Source organism: Corvus cornix, chromosome 15 (assembly GCF_000738735.6).
Source record: "Corvus cornix cornix isolate S_Up_H32 chromosome 15, ASM73873v5, whole genome shotgun sequence".
Lineage (NCBI taxonomy): Eukaryota > Metazoa > Chordata > Aves > Passeriformes > Corvidae > Corvus > Corvus cornix.
In genome coordinates this window covers 9170690-9187901 of record NC_046345.1, presented here as the reverse complement: position 1 = coordinate 9187901, position 17212 = coordinate 9170690, and the positions used below count along the sequence as shown (strand labels likewise).

General features: G+C 39.1%; 1 protein-coding gene across 6 annotated transcripts in view; it reads right to left on the bottom strand.

Moving 5' to 3' along the window:
- CABIN1 (calcineurin binding protein 1) overlaps positions 1 to 17212 on the bottom strand; it is a 107549-nt gene that overhangs the window by 20196 nt on the left and 70141 nt on the right. For all 6 annotated transcript variants that reach the window (XM_010398137.3, XM_010398142.3, XM_010398138.3 and 3 more), the window contains exons 31-34: positions 10516 to 10679; positions 8413 to 8509; positions 6549 to 7190; positions 6018 to 6092 (exon numbers count right to left, since the gene is read on the bottom strand). In XM_010398137.3, coding sequence (XP_010396439.1) covers positions 6018 to 6092; positions 6549 to 7190; positions 8413 to 8509; positions 10516 to 10679 — 978 coding nt within the window. The remainder of the gene's footprint in view (positions 1 to 6017; positions 6093 to 6548; positions 7191 to 8412; positions 8510 to 10515; positions 10680 to 17212) is intronic.

Sequence of the window (17212 nt, the reverse complement as noted above, 5' to 3'; positions counted from 1 at the left end):
GCACTTCAGTAGTGAGACAACAGCAGCAGCAAAAAGAAATAGAGCATTAAGATAAAACATAAGAAAAATTTTACTTTGTAACCTGTGAAGTCACAAACCAGAGAACCTGACCAAGGGTTTATTTTTACCACACTTAATGTTTTTTCAAAACATTTGTCAAAAAACAAAGAAATCCTACAGCAACCTTCCCACTACTGCTCTTGGGAGGGCTCACTGCTCTGCGGCTGTGGAAAAAATTAGCAACCAAATGTTCCGAAGAAAGGGAAAGTGACAGTTTTCCCAACAAAAGTTTCCTAATGAAAAATGCTGGAACTGCAACTGTTACATAACAATTTTTTGTTTGTTTGTTTTTTGTTGTTTCGGGTTTTTTTTGGTTTTGGGTTTTTTTAATTACTTTTACAATTTTTTTTTTTTTTTAATTACTCCCATGCCTGAGTTTAGCACTCTAGTGGGACTGAAGTCAGAATCCACCTCACACAAAGGTGTGCCTTTTTAGAAGGATACCAGCACATCCCCACGAAGCCTGGAAGCTGTCTCACAAACTGACTGAACAATATGCTGGCCACATTCCACAGCAGTACCACTCCAACTCCTGCTCAATATTGTGTTTTAATTAAATTATGCCTATTCATTCTTCCCCCCACCAATCTCTCTACAGCAGCATTTAAAAGAAATCTCATTCAGAAGTTTTCCTCTAGGTGCATCAGAAATACCAGCAGTATCCATGATCAAGATTCTGAAGAACCTCGTATTTCTTAAGATCCTTTATATACAGAAAATAACAAAGGTTTAGATACATATGATTGAACTCTAGCCTTACTAAATCCCCTATTTACACAAATGCATGCAGGGGCTTCATGTCCTGCTCTACACAGGCAGCCATATTGCAGCAACACTTTCATACACAAAAACATCATTATTGGACCAAAAGAGATCAGGTAGCAGGATGAACAACATTAATATACAAAGTAAAAGATAAAAAGTGTCTTTTCTTTCCTTCATGTTCACTTAATGATTGCTTTCTGCAGGAGACAGAAGGAGGAGAGCTGTTAATTATATCAAGAATACACCTCCAGGATAGAGTGAGAGGGGGATGCCATGGCAACTGGCAAATGCAATAGTGAACAAAATGGTCACCCTTTGGTAGGAGACCATGAAAGAGCTCGTCCTTTTGTCCCCCCCCCATCCCCACCTCCTCCTTCCCCCTCCTTTCTTGTCATCTTTGCTGCATTAATAAAGCATACAGACAACTCAGGAAAAACAACTTTTTCTGTAAGCAGTCTCTGACGTCTTGATGTGCAGGAAGAAAAGATGAAAATTAGCAGCATGTGGGTGGAACAAAAAGGGGGAGAAAACACATGAGGTAGAAGATGATTATTTTCTAATTATTTAATATTCTCCTAATCTCCTCCCATTCCCGGCAAAGTGCCTTTACAGAAGGTTTTTAGCTGTTTCCTGAAGAGAACAGCTTGGTGGTTTGTTGCTTTGTGGGGGTTTTTTAATGTGAGAATTCGAGAAGAAAACGCTCTAGACACCCAAAGCAGTTCAAACAAGTCACTCTCAAGTTTTCTCCTTGAAGAAAAATGCCTGAGAGCCCATGTCACTGCAGTGCTGACGGCATTCCACAGCAGAAGGGGAAAAATCCACGGGAGTGCCTCTAGCTTCACCCACAGAAGAAAAGTTTTTTCCTATTCCAAGTGAAATATCACATTCACTGTAAGGTCCAACATAGGGACTGTACCATCACTAGACCCATGCTCCAGAGTCAATCTGAACTTGTTGTGTGTGGTTTCAGCTGCAGCCCCCATAGACCAAACCCACAAATGATCCCATAAAATTCTTCAGTACAATGTTGTGGATTCAGACTACTCCTCACCAGCCCTGGGAAGAGGTAAACACTGGTGGAAGGAGAAAACACGACCCCTGTTTTGGAACCAGAGAAGGGCAGTAAGAGCACTAAAACAGCACCTTCCCTCAGGAACTACCACTTTTATATTACAGTAGCAACAAAACTTTATAAAATCAGGGATCACCCTGGCAGCCTGCCAGGAGCCTGAAAGGCACAGCTCGTTCACATAACCTGATTGTGTTTATAATAAAAATCATTGTTTTGATTCTGGTGGTAGCTTCATGAAGCATCAGTTTTAATTAGACCTGACACTGAAATCTGCTGATGAGTTTTGACTGTAGGTTGAGACAGGGAAATGGGAAAAGCACTTGGAGTTTGGCATCAGCCAGTGGGAGATGGTCATGGGTGTGTTACTTTGGAAGAGGTGAGTGAAGCAAAAGCTGAAAGGGAAGATTTGATCAGTCAGAACCAAGCAGGAAGAGCTCAAGGCTTGGCAGTTGGAGCAGGAAAGAGCAGTTGAAAATTTCCTTTCTCTCCCTGACACTTCAGGGATGGAGTTGGTCCCAGAGCAAGGATTTTTTGGCTAAGGCAACAGTGAGTCTTAAATAACTCAGCAATGCTGAAATAGTCCCTTCTCATGACATTTAGATGATATACTACACCTTGAAGAGCCAATAGAAATTTCAGCTCCTACAACACTACCCATTACTAGGGCTTTCTACATAGAGTCCCATATTCTCAGGGGTCACAACACATGACTTGGGACTTAGTGGCATTTTGGAACTTTGCCTCTGAAAATTCTTGTATTTTTAGAGATGTTAAATCCAGCCCTCTGTGCAATGTTGATTTTTGCAATGTTTTAAGATATTTGTTTTATATAAATTCAGTTCTCAGGATTAGTGGTACATTATATCCCAACACACAACCACAGAGTTTTAACTGTCATGACTTTCAACACTGGTGAAAGGTTTAATTTTAGTATTAAGGAATTCAATACTAAGTCCACAGTAATAAAAATACCTTTTCAGATTGCAGGAAAAAAGAAGACAGATGGGTCTTTAAACTGAAGTATCTCCACGTGCACTTATAGAATAATCTGTGCAATACAAAGCTTCATCCTGGCTTGTACTGCAGTAACTTTCCCATATCAGTATGTCTTTAACAGCATAAAATGAAGAATTTAGTAAGAGCAATTTTAGGCAGTCAGTGGAAAGGCTTATTAGGAATTCTCTAATTATCTAGAATACTTAAAACTGCTCTCTGCCAATATGTCCCCTCCTTGATCCTAAGAACCACATATTTAAGTAAAATGCTACTTCAAAATCGAACTAGTCTGCCTCAATCTTTCATTCTCCCTCAACAAGGCCTCCTTCATATTCCATTTCCAGGGACCATTAATTTCATATGAAAATCACAGTTGGCAAGACTAAAAATATAACTCAGAGCAATAGATGACTGCTTTCAGGATCTCTGCAAATCTTTTAGATAACATTCTCAGATAGAAAAATCAAAGAAAAGAACAAGAAACCTTCAAAATGCTGCTTGATCAGAAAGTCAGTTAATCTCCAGTGTAACTTTAGTTACTTGACTACTAATGACACAGCAACCACCACTGGATTTCAGCCCATTTGATACACGTATATCAAAAGTCTTGTTCACACTTAAGAACTTAAACTGCAAAGAACAAAAAGTGGAGGAATTGCTTTTGGCCACACCTGTTCTCTACAACAGCATTAATATCAGCACTTAAGAATGTTGCATCACCACTCTGTAAACTGTGAACCAAAATGTGCTGAAGTTGATGAATCTATCACTTAAAAAAAGTATTAATATGGAATACTGAAAGAAATGTCCCAGCAACTTACGTAGAATACAGTTTTATATCAGTTACTGGAATCTCCCTATGGAAAACACTCCAATTTCTCCAGTCCCCCAGGAGCACTGGAACTTATCATAGCAAGGTTTTGTACCACTTTTTCTGCCTTTTTCAAAGCTGGAAGCCAACCTTTCTAAGCCACTTTCCATGTTTTTAGCTGACTTTATAGAAGGTGATGTGCCTCTCATTGGCTTGAAACATGTTAACAGTGCATCACTCGTGACGACTACAGAGGATTTCTGAAACCAAGTCAAAGGGTCACAGCATTGCCAAGCTATTAAAAAGATTAGATCTCATCACAAAAGTGTAAGGACCCACTTTGTCCAGTTCTGCTTACTGATTGCTGTAGTGTTTCCTGCTTGTGCCTGAAGAGGCAGAGAAGTAGATTTTAACACAGTTGTTAAATACTTAGGTTAAAAACTGACTGGTCTGGAAGAAAGTAGAAAAGCCAGAATTTAAGTAATGCCTAATTTTAGTAGCAAGTGAAAACTTTCATAAAGAAACCATATAATGCCTGGAACTGTAAAATACAACAGCCAGCTGAGAAAGACATATATCAAGGTGGATTCTGTGCTCACTTTTTTTTTTTTTTTACTGTCAATTTCTTGGATAAGTGACTGAAGGCCACTTATTTGCAGGCCCTGCAAACCCACTCAAACTATCCAGGAACAAAGCATTTCCCTGGGCTGCAGCAGCTCTATACATGACATCATTTGCTTACAGAAGGCAAATACTTGCCAATTTTAAATAAAACAGGATTCAGGCTGTTGAAAACAGACAGATGTCTACAAGAGTGGCTATTCCTGTGTCTCCACACTAATTCATAGTGCTATACGAGCAGCTTCACACAGCTTGCAAGATCCTGCTAGAAGCAGATGAAAATGATACTGCAGGATGTAATAAGCTCGTTAGCTGGGACTGCTTCCTAAAAGGGAAAGCTTCCAAGCTTCCAAGTGCAGCATGTTAAGGGGTATGTTTTATTTCAAGTGATTTAACAGGAAATCTTACTGCTTCCAGTGCTGTTAAATTCAAGCTCACCTATTGTGTCTACACTAGAGATTAGTTTGTGTGTAGGTTTTTCACCATTCTCACGTTTTGTCACATGCCTGAGTAACCACTGACTCTGCTGGAAGAGCTTGAATAGCAATCACATTCCCAGAACCTTCAAGAAAGCCCAGCAAGGAACTGGGCTGACACACGAGAATTTGGGGAGTGTTTTTTAAAAAGGTGAACACATCCAAAAAAGCAACGGTAGCATTACTTTTTAAAGAAGCTTATTAGCAAATTCTTTTTATTTTGAAGTCATAAATCACAGTGTGATGACGTCTATTTTTTCCCCAAAATAAACTGAAAAAGGCTTACCATGCTGAGCTAACATTTATTTATTAAAAAAAATTTAAACCTGAAATACCAGACTACAAGCAAGCAAACATGTCTACTAGAATAAATACTTCTCTTGACATTTCTGTTCATTTCTATAGTTCAATGGAACAATGTTACTGACTTCCTGAGGGGCACAAATTGGAGAAAGTTACTTCCGTGAAAACCTAACAAAGAAAAAAACCTATCATTTCTCTTACATCCTCTCCTATTACTCTGCTAAGAGGTGCACTATACAAAAGCACATTTTAACTGAAGAAAAATTATGGAAAATACAAATCTAGTAAATACTTTGGGGCTGCAAAATGAATACCACTGAATATGTCATTCATCCAGTTTTCTTCTTGGCTTTGATTTCACATTAAGGACAGATAAATAATGATCCCTTTAAAGCCCTTATAATTGTTTGCTGGATAAACCCAGAAACTACAAACTAAAAACAAACTGAGTAACAGTTTGTTTTTAACAGAGTTAAAATCAGATTCTCAAACATGCACGTTGAAAGAAAAGCTATCTGGTATCTCTGGAGCAGAGTGCAATGTTAGCAAGGGAAGAGCTGATGAGGTTGTAGCCCTTAAGGAGCAGAGAGAAGTAATTACCACCCATGAAACGCTGGGATATGACGTGGACATCAGGAAAATTGTAGTGTGCCATAAATATTTCAATTTGAAGATGGTTTGGGGTTTCCCCAACAGCTTTTGAGCACGAAAACTATTCTTCAAGCCTGACATAAACAGTAGCAATGACCCTAATAAAGGGGATGATCCTCCTACTAATGTAGCCCAACTTATCTTAGATGACACCAATACAAGGAAAGTAGGTATTTCTAGGTGCTGCAGACACTGAGCAACAGATTTGCCTGTACAGACTCATAAAAGCTTGTTAGCAGCAGTCAAAGGCTTCAGAGCTTACCTGTTTCTGTGCTGATGCTCCCATATGCACCTGGCAAAACTTGACTGCCTGTTCAAGTGCTGCTTCTTCATCCACCTGAACACAGAATCACAACTAATGAAGTAATAATTACTTAGCTAATGTATAAATCTAATTAAATTGAGATGAAATGGGGATGTAGAGCATGGGAGCAAGGGGAAGAAGCAGTACTTCTACAGCAGAACGCTGACCTTAATTTACTGAGGAGCATATATCCCAAGATAAATACTCAGCTCTCTCAATTCAAACTAACATTTAGCAGGAACAAATACCACGTAACTGGTACTACAGCTCTTAACTCATTTCAGAAATTTAGTTTCAAAACATGGAGGGTCCTACTCCCCATCCGCAGCAACGGTCTTGTCAAGAGAATGGTTCTTTGGGAGATGTTTATCTCCCCAAGTTTTAAACAGATACAGGGCCTATTTTATACTGCTTGGTTTAGCAATTCCTGTTATATCCTAAAACCATGTCTGAGGCCACATAGAGAAATGACAATTAGTCATACAATACCTGCTTAATCAGCATGTACGTTTCAGACATGATCTTCTCAATTCTGCCCAGATCATAGGCCATAACCTTCTGACCTTGCTGCCAGACTCGATAAGCATCAAGCAGAAGTGTTTTTCCAGACTCCACATCCTCAAGTAATTTCCTCTTCCTGCTTGACCTCTGGACAGGTTCTTCTGTAGGTACTGCTTGCACTATTCCTTTAGCTGCCTGCTGCTGGTGTTTTGAGCTGATACTTAGCTCTTCCAAGGAAAGTTCTGGAGTCCGGCTCTCTGGTGCTCTGTCCTTTGAGATCCTGCTGGACTGGGGACGGTCTGGCTCACTGCGTTTACATGAAGAATCAATTTTTTCAGGGTCATTGGAATAGCCATCAAAATCCATAGGCTCAACTGAGCCAGGACCAGGAAGCTCTTTAATCTCCTTGTCATTCCTGTCCTCTTGCTCCAATACGTCCATAGCATTGGGAATTTGTCCCTGGGTCACTTCCTTTACTCCATTTTCAGTACTATGTACTACTCCATCTGATAAAACTGGCTTTTTGGGAAGGACATCTTTTCCCTCTTCAGCACTAGTTTTATTGGAGACGTCTGTTGTCATCCTTCCTGAAGCAAGGCTAGAAGACTTGGAACCCTGATCTTCTGAAACCTTAATAAAAGAAGTCATTCTTCTCTGTTATCATTGAAATCAGAAAGCATTTGAGCGCAGCTGTGACTATCATAAATATTGACACATACCTTTCATTATTGCTTCTGCTGAAGAAAATGCATTTATTCTATGTTCATTCTTTTTTGTTCCTTAATATTAATTAATCCAGGCCTCAAATCTTACAATTAGAAGTATTTTAATACGTGAAAACACCACAGAGAAGTGTCAGCAGCTCAGGCTGAACTGAAGCCACAATGTTTATTTTCCCTCACTACTTCAGTCCATGCTAAGGGATCCAACTAAATGAAATGCAAGGTTTTAATTGCACAAATTTTTCTTCTAACATATTGAAATCAAAACCAAACCTGTTTCTTTTGGCAGCTGCAGATCAACCTCAAATTTAAGAATCTTTCCTATCGTTCATACATAACCTTCTGGTAAATAGATCAAGAAGTAGGCAAAACCCTGCTATAGTATTTTAATTTTTGTACCTTTACTTCAGTGATGTTCCAAAGGTAGAAAACCTCAGTACATCATCTCTTCTTTCAAAAATTGATAATGATACAATTCTTCCATCCAGATTTATGAACAAACTATTTCATACACAGAGTTCCAGGGTTCTTGAGGATGTTTTCATTTAATTTGTTAAACCTGCAGTCTATTAACTTGGAAAACCCTTAGGAACAAGTTCTTCCTTGAATGTATTTACCAAGTAAAGCTCCAATATCCAGATCCCTTAACCTGGAAACTGATTAGCTTCTATATGACCTTTAAAAACTAAATCTAGATTACAATTATATGTAATAATGAGTGTGGTGCTGTCAAGGACTAGCAGTGAAAAGTGGCTAGGCATGTAAGACCGAGTTATCTGTTTTGCAAGAGGAATCTTAGTTCATTTTTAAAGGAAATTTTCTATAGATCCCACCCGAAAATGGAGCTCTTGTACACTACATGTATCTACCATTATTTGAAGATTAAGCAACAGTCAGACCAAACTTACTGCAATCCATTTTTAAAAACTGTATTTGTTACTGAATTTCAAAACCAAAAAACAACAATGCTGGAAGAAAATTTTCTGTGTAGTGGCATATAAAGAAAAGGCATTAGAAGTTAGTGCTTATAAATGTAGCCCTTCAGTCTCAGGAGATCTAAGGAATGAGTAAACTGAACACTGCAAAACCTAATTACTAAATTACAACCATAAAGTGCAATGCTGCCTCACCTGTGTGAGATCGTTGAGAGTGTCCTCCAGCACTTTCACTGTGAGCACAAAGGCTTGTTGGGCCAGAACCTGGCGATCTGCATCACGCAAGTACTTCCTGTGCCACAGCAAGAGAGCAGAAATGAAGTTAACTGCCAAAAGCTTACAGGACTCTAAAAGCAAGAACCAGTACATTGAAAGAAAAACAAGAAAAAGCCAACACAACAACTTTAAAACAAGAAGAAAGCAAACAAAACATATACAGGTGCATATTGAAATATAACAATACAGGGATATAACATTTTAGCTCTGTTTCCCTCCACTTCCCCCCTTACCACAAGCATCAAAGATGACACAAACAAAGCAGAAGACAGCATGGGCTACAAACAGAGGGAAGGGGAGAAATGGGAAAACACCAAACAACCAAACCCAGAGCAAACCAAGCAACCAGATTTACAGTTTTCTTGTATAAAGCCTTCTGTGCCCCTCAAATACCAGCTTTTAATTCAATCCTTTTTTTTGAAAAGGAGTATTATAGTTACACAAAGCTATGTTGAACTCTCAGGTGATTTTCATGTTCTGGATAAAGCGTGCATGTGAGATTAAGGACATCAGCAAATCCTCTCTCTTTGATCATATCAGCTGCCTTTGAACCTAGGATTTTTAGAGCTAACACATGGGTGTGCTACTACCTTTTTTCCTAGTTAGTATTACAAAAAAATTATATTGTATGTGTAAAACATTCACTCCATAGCTTCATTTAATTTACTAAAGCACTATAATTTCAATGTATTCTGACACAGTTTTAGTCTGCTTTCAAGGAAAACCCTTCCAGCTGTCAATTCCACCTAATCAAGTTTAATGGAAAACTTAATTTCTATTTCAGAATTAGCTGGTTTTATTGAGAGGGCTACAAATCAAGTAAGTAACTTTGAAGGGTACTATTTCAGTCAGAAGGCCAACATTTTTAATGCACATATTTCCTCTCTATGATTTTAGGTTAATTTGGTAATTTTGTACCTTTTGTCTGAAAAGCAAACCATAAACATCTGACTCCTCATTAGTTCAGTAATAACTAAAACCTCCCTATTTTTAAAAATAGGGCTGTTCCAAGCATATACCAGACACACCCAGAATATCTGCACTGCTAAGTTCCTCTAATGATTGCAGCTCACCATGGCTGGCACCGGCTGATCCAACATGTCAAATTATTTGTTTTTTGAATTCAGTCTAGACTTATAAATAACATAGTATTTTTAGTACAGCTATGGGCTTGCTTAGGACAGAATTTAAACCTTCTATGGTCCAGCTCTTCTGATATGCTAAAAGTCAAAGTATTTTTGCCCTCAAGTTTGCTGAACAAGTAGTGACATATTCCCAGACACACTACAATCCATGCAAATTCACATGCACTCACACTCAAAAACACATGAAGAAACCTTCAATGCCTCCAACTTATTGCCATCAATCATTCAAGTTTCATTTCTTAAGCATTTGCCAGAGACTCATTTCAACATTTCCCACAGGGCAACCTACTAGAATTTTACCTCAGTTGCTTCTATGTTTTCCTTGGATGTTTATTATGGTCTTCCCATTGATAGGAATCCACATATAGCTCACATTAATAGCTTCTTTTTTCTTAAATAAGGTTAATGCAATTAAAATTAGATCACCCCCTGAACAGGATAAGCTTTTTAAATAGCATCAGCTGCCAAGAGGCACATAACCATTGTTCAGTCCATCAAGGATTACAGGAAGGCAGGATGCTGGGCCGTGACCTCCTGCGCTGGACTCAGCTCTTATGCAAGAGCGAGCAGAGGGTGCACAAATCACAGCATTCTGTTTCCCCAGCGAATCCCTCCACGTGACACAACACCTCTGTAAGCCTGTTAAGGCACCTCTAAGGCTGCTCTGAGTTGCAACAGAAATGCAGAGAAACTCTAGGCTGTATTAAAGAATCGTAATCCTGAGAAAAATTAACCATCATTCCACTATATTCCCAAGGGAATCTGTCTAAAGACTTTTTTTCCTAAACAAAGAACAGCTTTAAATAAAATAGTCATACAGTGAACAAAATATATTCAAAGCTTTAAAAAGTAATGGCTTAAAATAAATCTATCGTACTTTCCCTGATCAGGGGTCCTCTGCAGCATAGATGAGACTTTGAGCAAGGTGTTGTAATCCTTTAGCTGTGACAGCACATTCAGCAACAGGACAATTGAGCGGTTCATATGAGACGCAAAACTGCCCGGGCGGTCGATCTCATCCACGGGGATGCGCCAGATTCCCTGCAGAGAAAGGAAAAGAAACATTTAAAGAGGGATCCAACTGAAAAGGACAGAACCATGAAAATATGCGTCAGATTCTACAACATGTTGAATTGCACTGAGGGCCAGCGGAATAATGGACAGACAAAAGTTGTGGTCCCACAGATTTAGATCTAGATTTGAAGTCAACTGACTCCTGCCAGTAGCAAAAGAGGAAGGCTCACAGAAGCCACAGCACACCTTCTACATATGCTTGTGAACTATTCCAAGAAAAAGCAAGCAAAGCCCAAATAATATTGTGCCTTTTTTCTTCAGTGTCAATGAACATGCCCTACTAAGCCAAAGCTCAACTACCAAAAATATAAGGAGTAACTTGAAGTAAGTTTTCCTAGCCTGAAAGCTGTTAATATGCGGTCACAGCAAGTTTCTATCTTCAAGTAATCTGTTACTAAAAATCTTAGGAACTTGATTAGTGCCTTGACATCATCAGTGTTCACTATGGACTAAGCAGTCCAATAGGAATCATCAGATTCCTCAGCAGAATCCATTTTCCAGTGGCAGATGCAAATACTTGGCCATACATCCTGATCCTTCTAATTAAATTTCTGGGACAAGGGAATCTTTGGAGAGCAAGGCTGGAGACTGATAGGAAATATAATTTAATTAGGGTTAGCCAGCTCAGATTTTGCCATGTGTAATAAATCTAACGAGATTGTTTTCAGGTGTTTATTGGTGGATGCTGACAGCATCCTAGTCAGCCACACCTGAAAAAATGAACTGCACATACTACCATGCTTGCACGTTAGGATGGGACTTAAATTATGATCATTCACAAAAACTGCTCTTGCATTAGTGAAAACCCTTCCCTCATGCTTTATTCGGTTCTGAAGCTTTTCCTGTAGTAGCTTTCTAAGATGAAAATCCTCTGATCATGTAAACAATTTTGTGACAAGGCAGGAAAGAATAGTCTCATTCATAGGAGTACCTGACTGAGAATGAGCTTGGCTTTCCAAACCTGTTCAGAGAGCAGGATATACAAATATTTACTCCTTTATCCTTGTTTAAAGGTCTTGTTTCGATTTGTTTAGCTTTACTTTCAGTGTGATCAAAACTCTTCAGAACTTAATACAAAGTGGAAGCAAAGAAAATTATTACTGCAATCACAAATGACATTTGACCAGAAAAGCAGACCCATAACCCCCTAAAATGGACCCTACCCCTGCATGTCTGCAGAAAATCTGTAGTTCCACTCCATAAGATGTATAAGAACCCAGGAAAAAACAACACAGAAGTATCAGTCGTTTAGTATCAGTGTTTTTACATGAAAAAACATGTAACAGTGTTACATGCAAAGCAAAAACCAATGGCTTCAACTAGATATAATGCACAGACTAATCTGCCAAATTTTCTTGGTTTTGCTTTTCCTCATGCTCACTCCCGGGCAATCACAATAAAGCTGTTCTTCCTCTTTGCTCCCTGAAGCTTTCTTTCAAACTCTTTTTGTAGCTTTCCTTTTCCAGAATGTACCTAAAACCGTACCATGATCAAGCCCCAGGCACAACCGTCACTTCCTCCTATTCCCAACAACCAATGTCCACAAACACCTCCTGTGGCCTGGTGGCCAAGAGCTCATCTGCTCAGGGAGCTCAGCAGCTCCCAAGCACATAGAGATCGTGCAGCTAACAGCTCTGTAAACCAGTACATACTTCTGTTTAAATAGACATGCTTTTTCTTCCCCCAAACCGTACAATGGCTTTCCTTTCAGGCTACAGATGAAACACACATTCTGGAGCTGCTATTTTTTGCTTTTCTGCACGTATGTAAACTGGGTTTCTGCCAAATCCCAAATAAGTGAATGCCTCATAATGGCACCACATTGCAACAACCTACTTAGCCAATTTAACTACACTAAACAATTTATGGTCAACTACAGCATGCTGTAGGAGTGGAATACTGCCAGTGCGTAGGTAGGTTCCTGGTCTTTTTCAGCATTATCTCATCCTTCATTTGAATCAGGAGGATCACTTGGATCAGATACCGTATCTGGAATTAGTTGGAAATAATTTTGCAGCCCCTTCTCACATATCCCATGTATACATTTTAATGCTACCCTGGAAATTACAATAATGTATTAGAACCATTTTCAATGACAGAATATACAAACTGCATCCAGAAAGCCAGGAAAAAGTCCCTCAGATAGAAACAAAGTTGTGTGTTTTGAAGAACGCTTCTACAACAGGGCACATTAGAAGAGTTTAAATTAAAACTCACGTTAGGGGTATTCAAGTTTACCACTGCAATTACAAAAGTAGGACTGATTTTGAAAGGAAAGTCACTAACTTTTCATGTGTTGACTTGCAGCTTTATAAATGCAAAACAGCAATAGATAGGTGCCCAATGTTACATACCTGCCTGTTCCACAGGCAGCTTCGAGCCAAAAGCAGAAAGAAACCTGCCATCAGAGCAATCTTCATTCCATCACTGTGATTTTATTAAGCAATATGCAAAACACTGATGTTAAAGTGAGTTTATCAGAATTTATTTCATGAGTCATATTGAACTTTTAAGACTGCGATTTCAGTCAGAATCTAAAGAATGTCTGCTTTAAATCTCTCCCAAAGAGAAGATTAACAAAGCCCATCAGGTATTAATTTTTCCTTCCTAAATATCAATAAACTTCAGGAAGAATACTTCTGAATTCAGATAACACACTGCAACTTTTTTTAAGAAGCTCAATGTTAGGTTTTTATTATTTTTAACAAAGCTTAAGAAATATACAAATGCAAAGCTTGTAAAGATATAACTGGGGAGAAGACCAGGAAATATTATTCAGTTTGACTAAAATAAAAGGTTTTATATCACCACTTGAAAACTGAGATTTGTTAGCAAAGTACCTCTCTTGAAAGTACATTCACAGAGGAGTGCAGATCCTTTTGACAACAATTTCCAGTTCTTTGAAAGGTTTTCTTACTGATTATCGCCACTCACAGTACCTGACAAAATGTCTCCAGCTCTGGCCACCAAAAGGATTTTACATCCAATGCCCACTCCTGTTTGCTGGCCACCATTCCTCCTGCTGAAAGGTTCTCCTCCCCGGGGCGACAGCCAGCAGAGCTGTTTACACCAAACCAGAGGAAGGAGTGAGACACTTCCAACAACTCCAAAATGCCTCTCAAGATCCAAAACATCAGGCTGCTCTCCATGCCTTCCTGGGAAAACAAACATGCTGCAAGAGTGGGGGCGGGGGAAGCCTGACACACACTGCTAGGAAAAAATAAATCTGGGAGTAGTGAAAATCCTGCAGAGAACTTAATACTGAATGTTACATTAAATACAAAATTGAATAATGAAGCCAGTCTACCATAATCCTGGTGACATTTTTACAATTCTTTTTCAGCTTGGAATTGCTGCTCTGCCTCCCCTTGCAGAACTGCAGGCCCGGGAGGTAGGTGAGCAGAAGAGGACGGTGCTGTGAGCAGAGCTGCAGCACTGTGGTACTTTCTAGTTCAGTCACTGAAAATAGAAAGGAAGGAAGTGCTTATTATTCCTCCACGCTGCTTACTCCAGAACTTTAGGGGAGGGGATTCCCTGGGGTTTAGGAATGCCTCTCTGAGGAGGAGAGGCTGACAGATCCCAGCAAACCCCAAATTTCCCTGGGGATGGCTGCTGCTGTAAGCCATTTTCTAAGCAGAGATCAAACTTTACTCTCTCAGTGCTCGATGGCTTTGTTTCTTAACGAAATGGAGAAACGCAAGTCATGCCTCAGATGATCCAATTCACATATAACAAGCGAACACATAAAACCCACACTGCCACAAATAAGGACTTCCCATTACTTAACTCCCTCTTTTTAATCCTTTTTTTTTTTTTTCCCCAAGGGGTCCAGGAAGTTCAAGTTGCACTACATACAACAAACTGGATTCCAAGAGACCAAACCAAAACCAAACACTTCTTTATTTGTCAGTCTCAGTAATGTCCTGCTAAGAGCCCTTAGTAAAAACAAATATGATTTAAATATTATTTTAAGATTGCTAGAAAGTGTGACAAAACTAGCAAACTAACTAATTAAGTGGTGCAGGGAAGGCACCAATTAATAATGCAACATCCTACATGGTATTTCAAAGTCATGAAGTTGAAATAAGCACAGCTGTATAATCCCTGGAAAGCTCACACTTTCCTAAACTTTCTAAAGTCTATGCTTTTATACAGGGTTAAGCACAACATACTGAAATACTAGTTTTACTCATGTCCTGTCTTCTTAGTTACTTATATCATTTTAATGTCTTGCTCTGGGTGCCTGCAGAGGAAAGGAGTATGGTTCAAGCTGAACAAATTCAACACACAGGATTTGAGACCTCTCTATTTTAAGAAGGTACACCACAGACCCCTGAATACCCCCACTTTTCTCTGTAAGCGTTGCTTTATTTAGTGCTCAAGTTGGGGAGCGTGTCTTTGCCTGACTCACGACTTCCTGCTACTTCTGAGTGTAACCATTAAAACCACTTCCCCCTCCCCCATTTAGCAAATTACTAAACCATCTTTCCTCATCCAATCTTAACATGCTCCCATATCTCTTATTATTTTACTCTGTCACCTGATTTGGACTTTTCTTCTTTTCTACAGATAATTCTATTATTTTTCTTCCTCAATTCCTCATTTCATCCACACTGCTATTCAGCATGTAATGGAACAATTCTGCCTCTGTGAACCGGAATGCGAGTGGGCACAAAAGTATTAAGAAAGGAAAGCAGCTACATTCAGAGTATTAAAACTATTATCTGCAGAGACCTGTGTCATCAAGTAACCCTTGCTTCCTGTAACTTAGCCAATTTCAGGAAAATCTTACCAACTTTTTCAGACTATAGTTATTACATAGTACAGTAACAGAATATAAAAAAAAAAGTATGATAATAAATAAATTATATTTTATCGGCCCAGAAAAGAAACAGAAATAAAGGCAAAACTGCAGCAACCTCCTTTCAGTAAGCCAAGAACAAGCAGGATTACAATTCCTAGTCTATAAGGCAAATATTGTCAATTCCCTATTTTCTTATCTTTTAAACACACACCCACTTGGAAATAAAAAAACCAGCATGTATGCATTTTGGAAGAACTGTGGAATTCTGTAAGGTTATTTCAGCAAAACAGAAGTAAGAAAAAATATTGACAAATGGAAGTGCTCCACATGTTCCAATCATCATATGCAGATAAAGAAACATAGTGGACAATTTTCACCTCTTATTTTTCTCTTCAAAATACAATGTATTTGCAGAGCCTTAAATTTCAGACTTTTCAATTTCCAGAACATTTTACAGTTGACTTGACATTAAGTTAGTTTTAACCCTATGAAAAGAACACCCAAGCCACAGCCACTTGGGAGACTGAGCATGAGTCAGGGACATACACACAGGAGGCAGGGAAAAGGAATGATTACCTTGCTGCATAAGCAATTACATAAAACCAGAAATGCCTTGTTAAGAAGATGAGTTAGAGGTTCAGGTGGAACTAATGAAACAGAAACTAAGGCCTACAGATGGCCTTTGCAGAGCTTTGGGTTTGGCTATTTGCCAGGCAGAATCTAGAGGTTTATGTTCACCCGGTCAGGAGGCTTGAGGAGTTTTTACTCAGATGGTTCCCATGTACCATGTGATTTCACAACCATGTCAACAGAAAGTCACATCACTTTTTTTTTTTTAAAGGGAAACAGCTAACTAGACTGTAAGAAAAGGAAATAAAGAAACCGTTCTACTGCATGGCTATGACAGAAAGAAAGACAAAGAAAAGTAAGGAGAAGCAACAGACCAGTCTCTTAAAACCTGTTTTGAAGGTGCAGTCCTGCTCAAACAATAACACAGCTGCACTCCCTCCGGAGCTCTGCACCAGTGTGCCTCAGGCAGACATCACCCACATGAAAATCCAGCAAACACAGAAGGTGTGTGCATAATGCATCATCCTCTGGATGAAGGGGGTTGCTCCCTGCACTGCTTTTCCACGTTAACACCAACAGTGCCGGGGCAGTATTTTTCTCCACTAAACAAGAATTCCCTCTTGTTTAGTCCCTCATTCCTCTAACCTGCAAATCTGGGATGCTAAAGCAAAAGTGGATTTGAAGATAAAGCTGTAGAACACTGACTTTTTTCCCCTTTTTTCTATTGCCAACATTAACAAAGGTTACCTTTTGGACAGCTGGACAACTTCTCAAGCTGGAAGGTCAGTTACTGATAAAAAGACTTTGGAACAAGTTACTTAACTACATTTATCATCTTTCCTCTGTAAGTTCCTCCCTTTTACCAACTGTATTTTAGGAGAAAGAAAAAAAGGGATTGGTTAGGAAGTAAATTACCAGCAGTTAAGTTTCATTCACTGTGTCTTGCAGACAATTCAAGGTTGCCAAAGGGATGAAGAAGAGCAGAAGTCATCCAGAGATTTAGTCAGGCACTTCCACTTGCTCAACAGAAAACACTGAGGAGAGTCTCCTCATCCATGTTGGAATTTCAGATTCTGCCTTTGTTACTTCAGTATCCTTTTTTGGGGTACATTTTGGTTTTATGTCA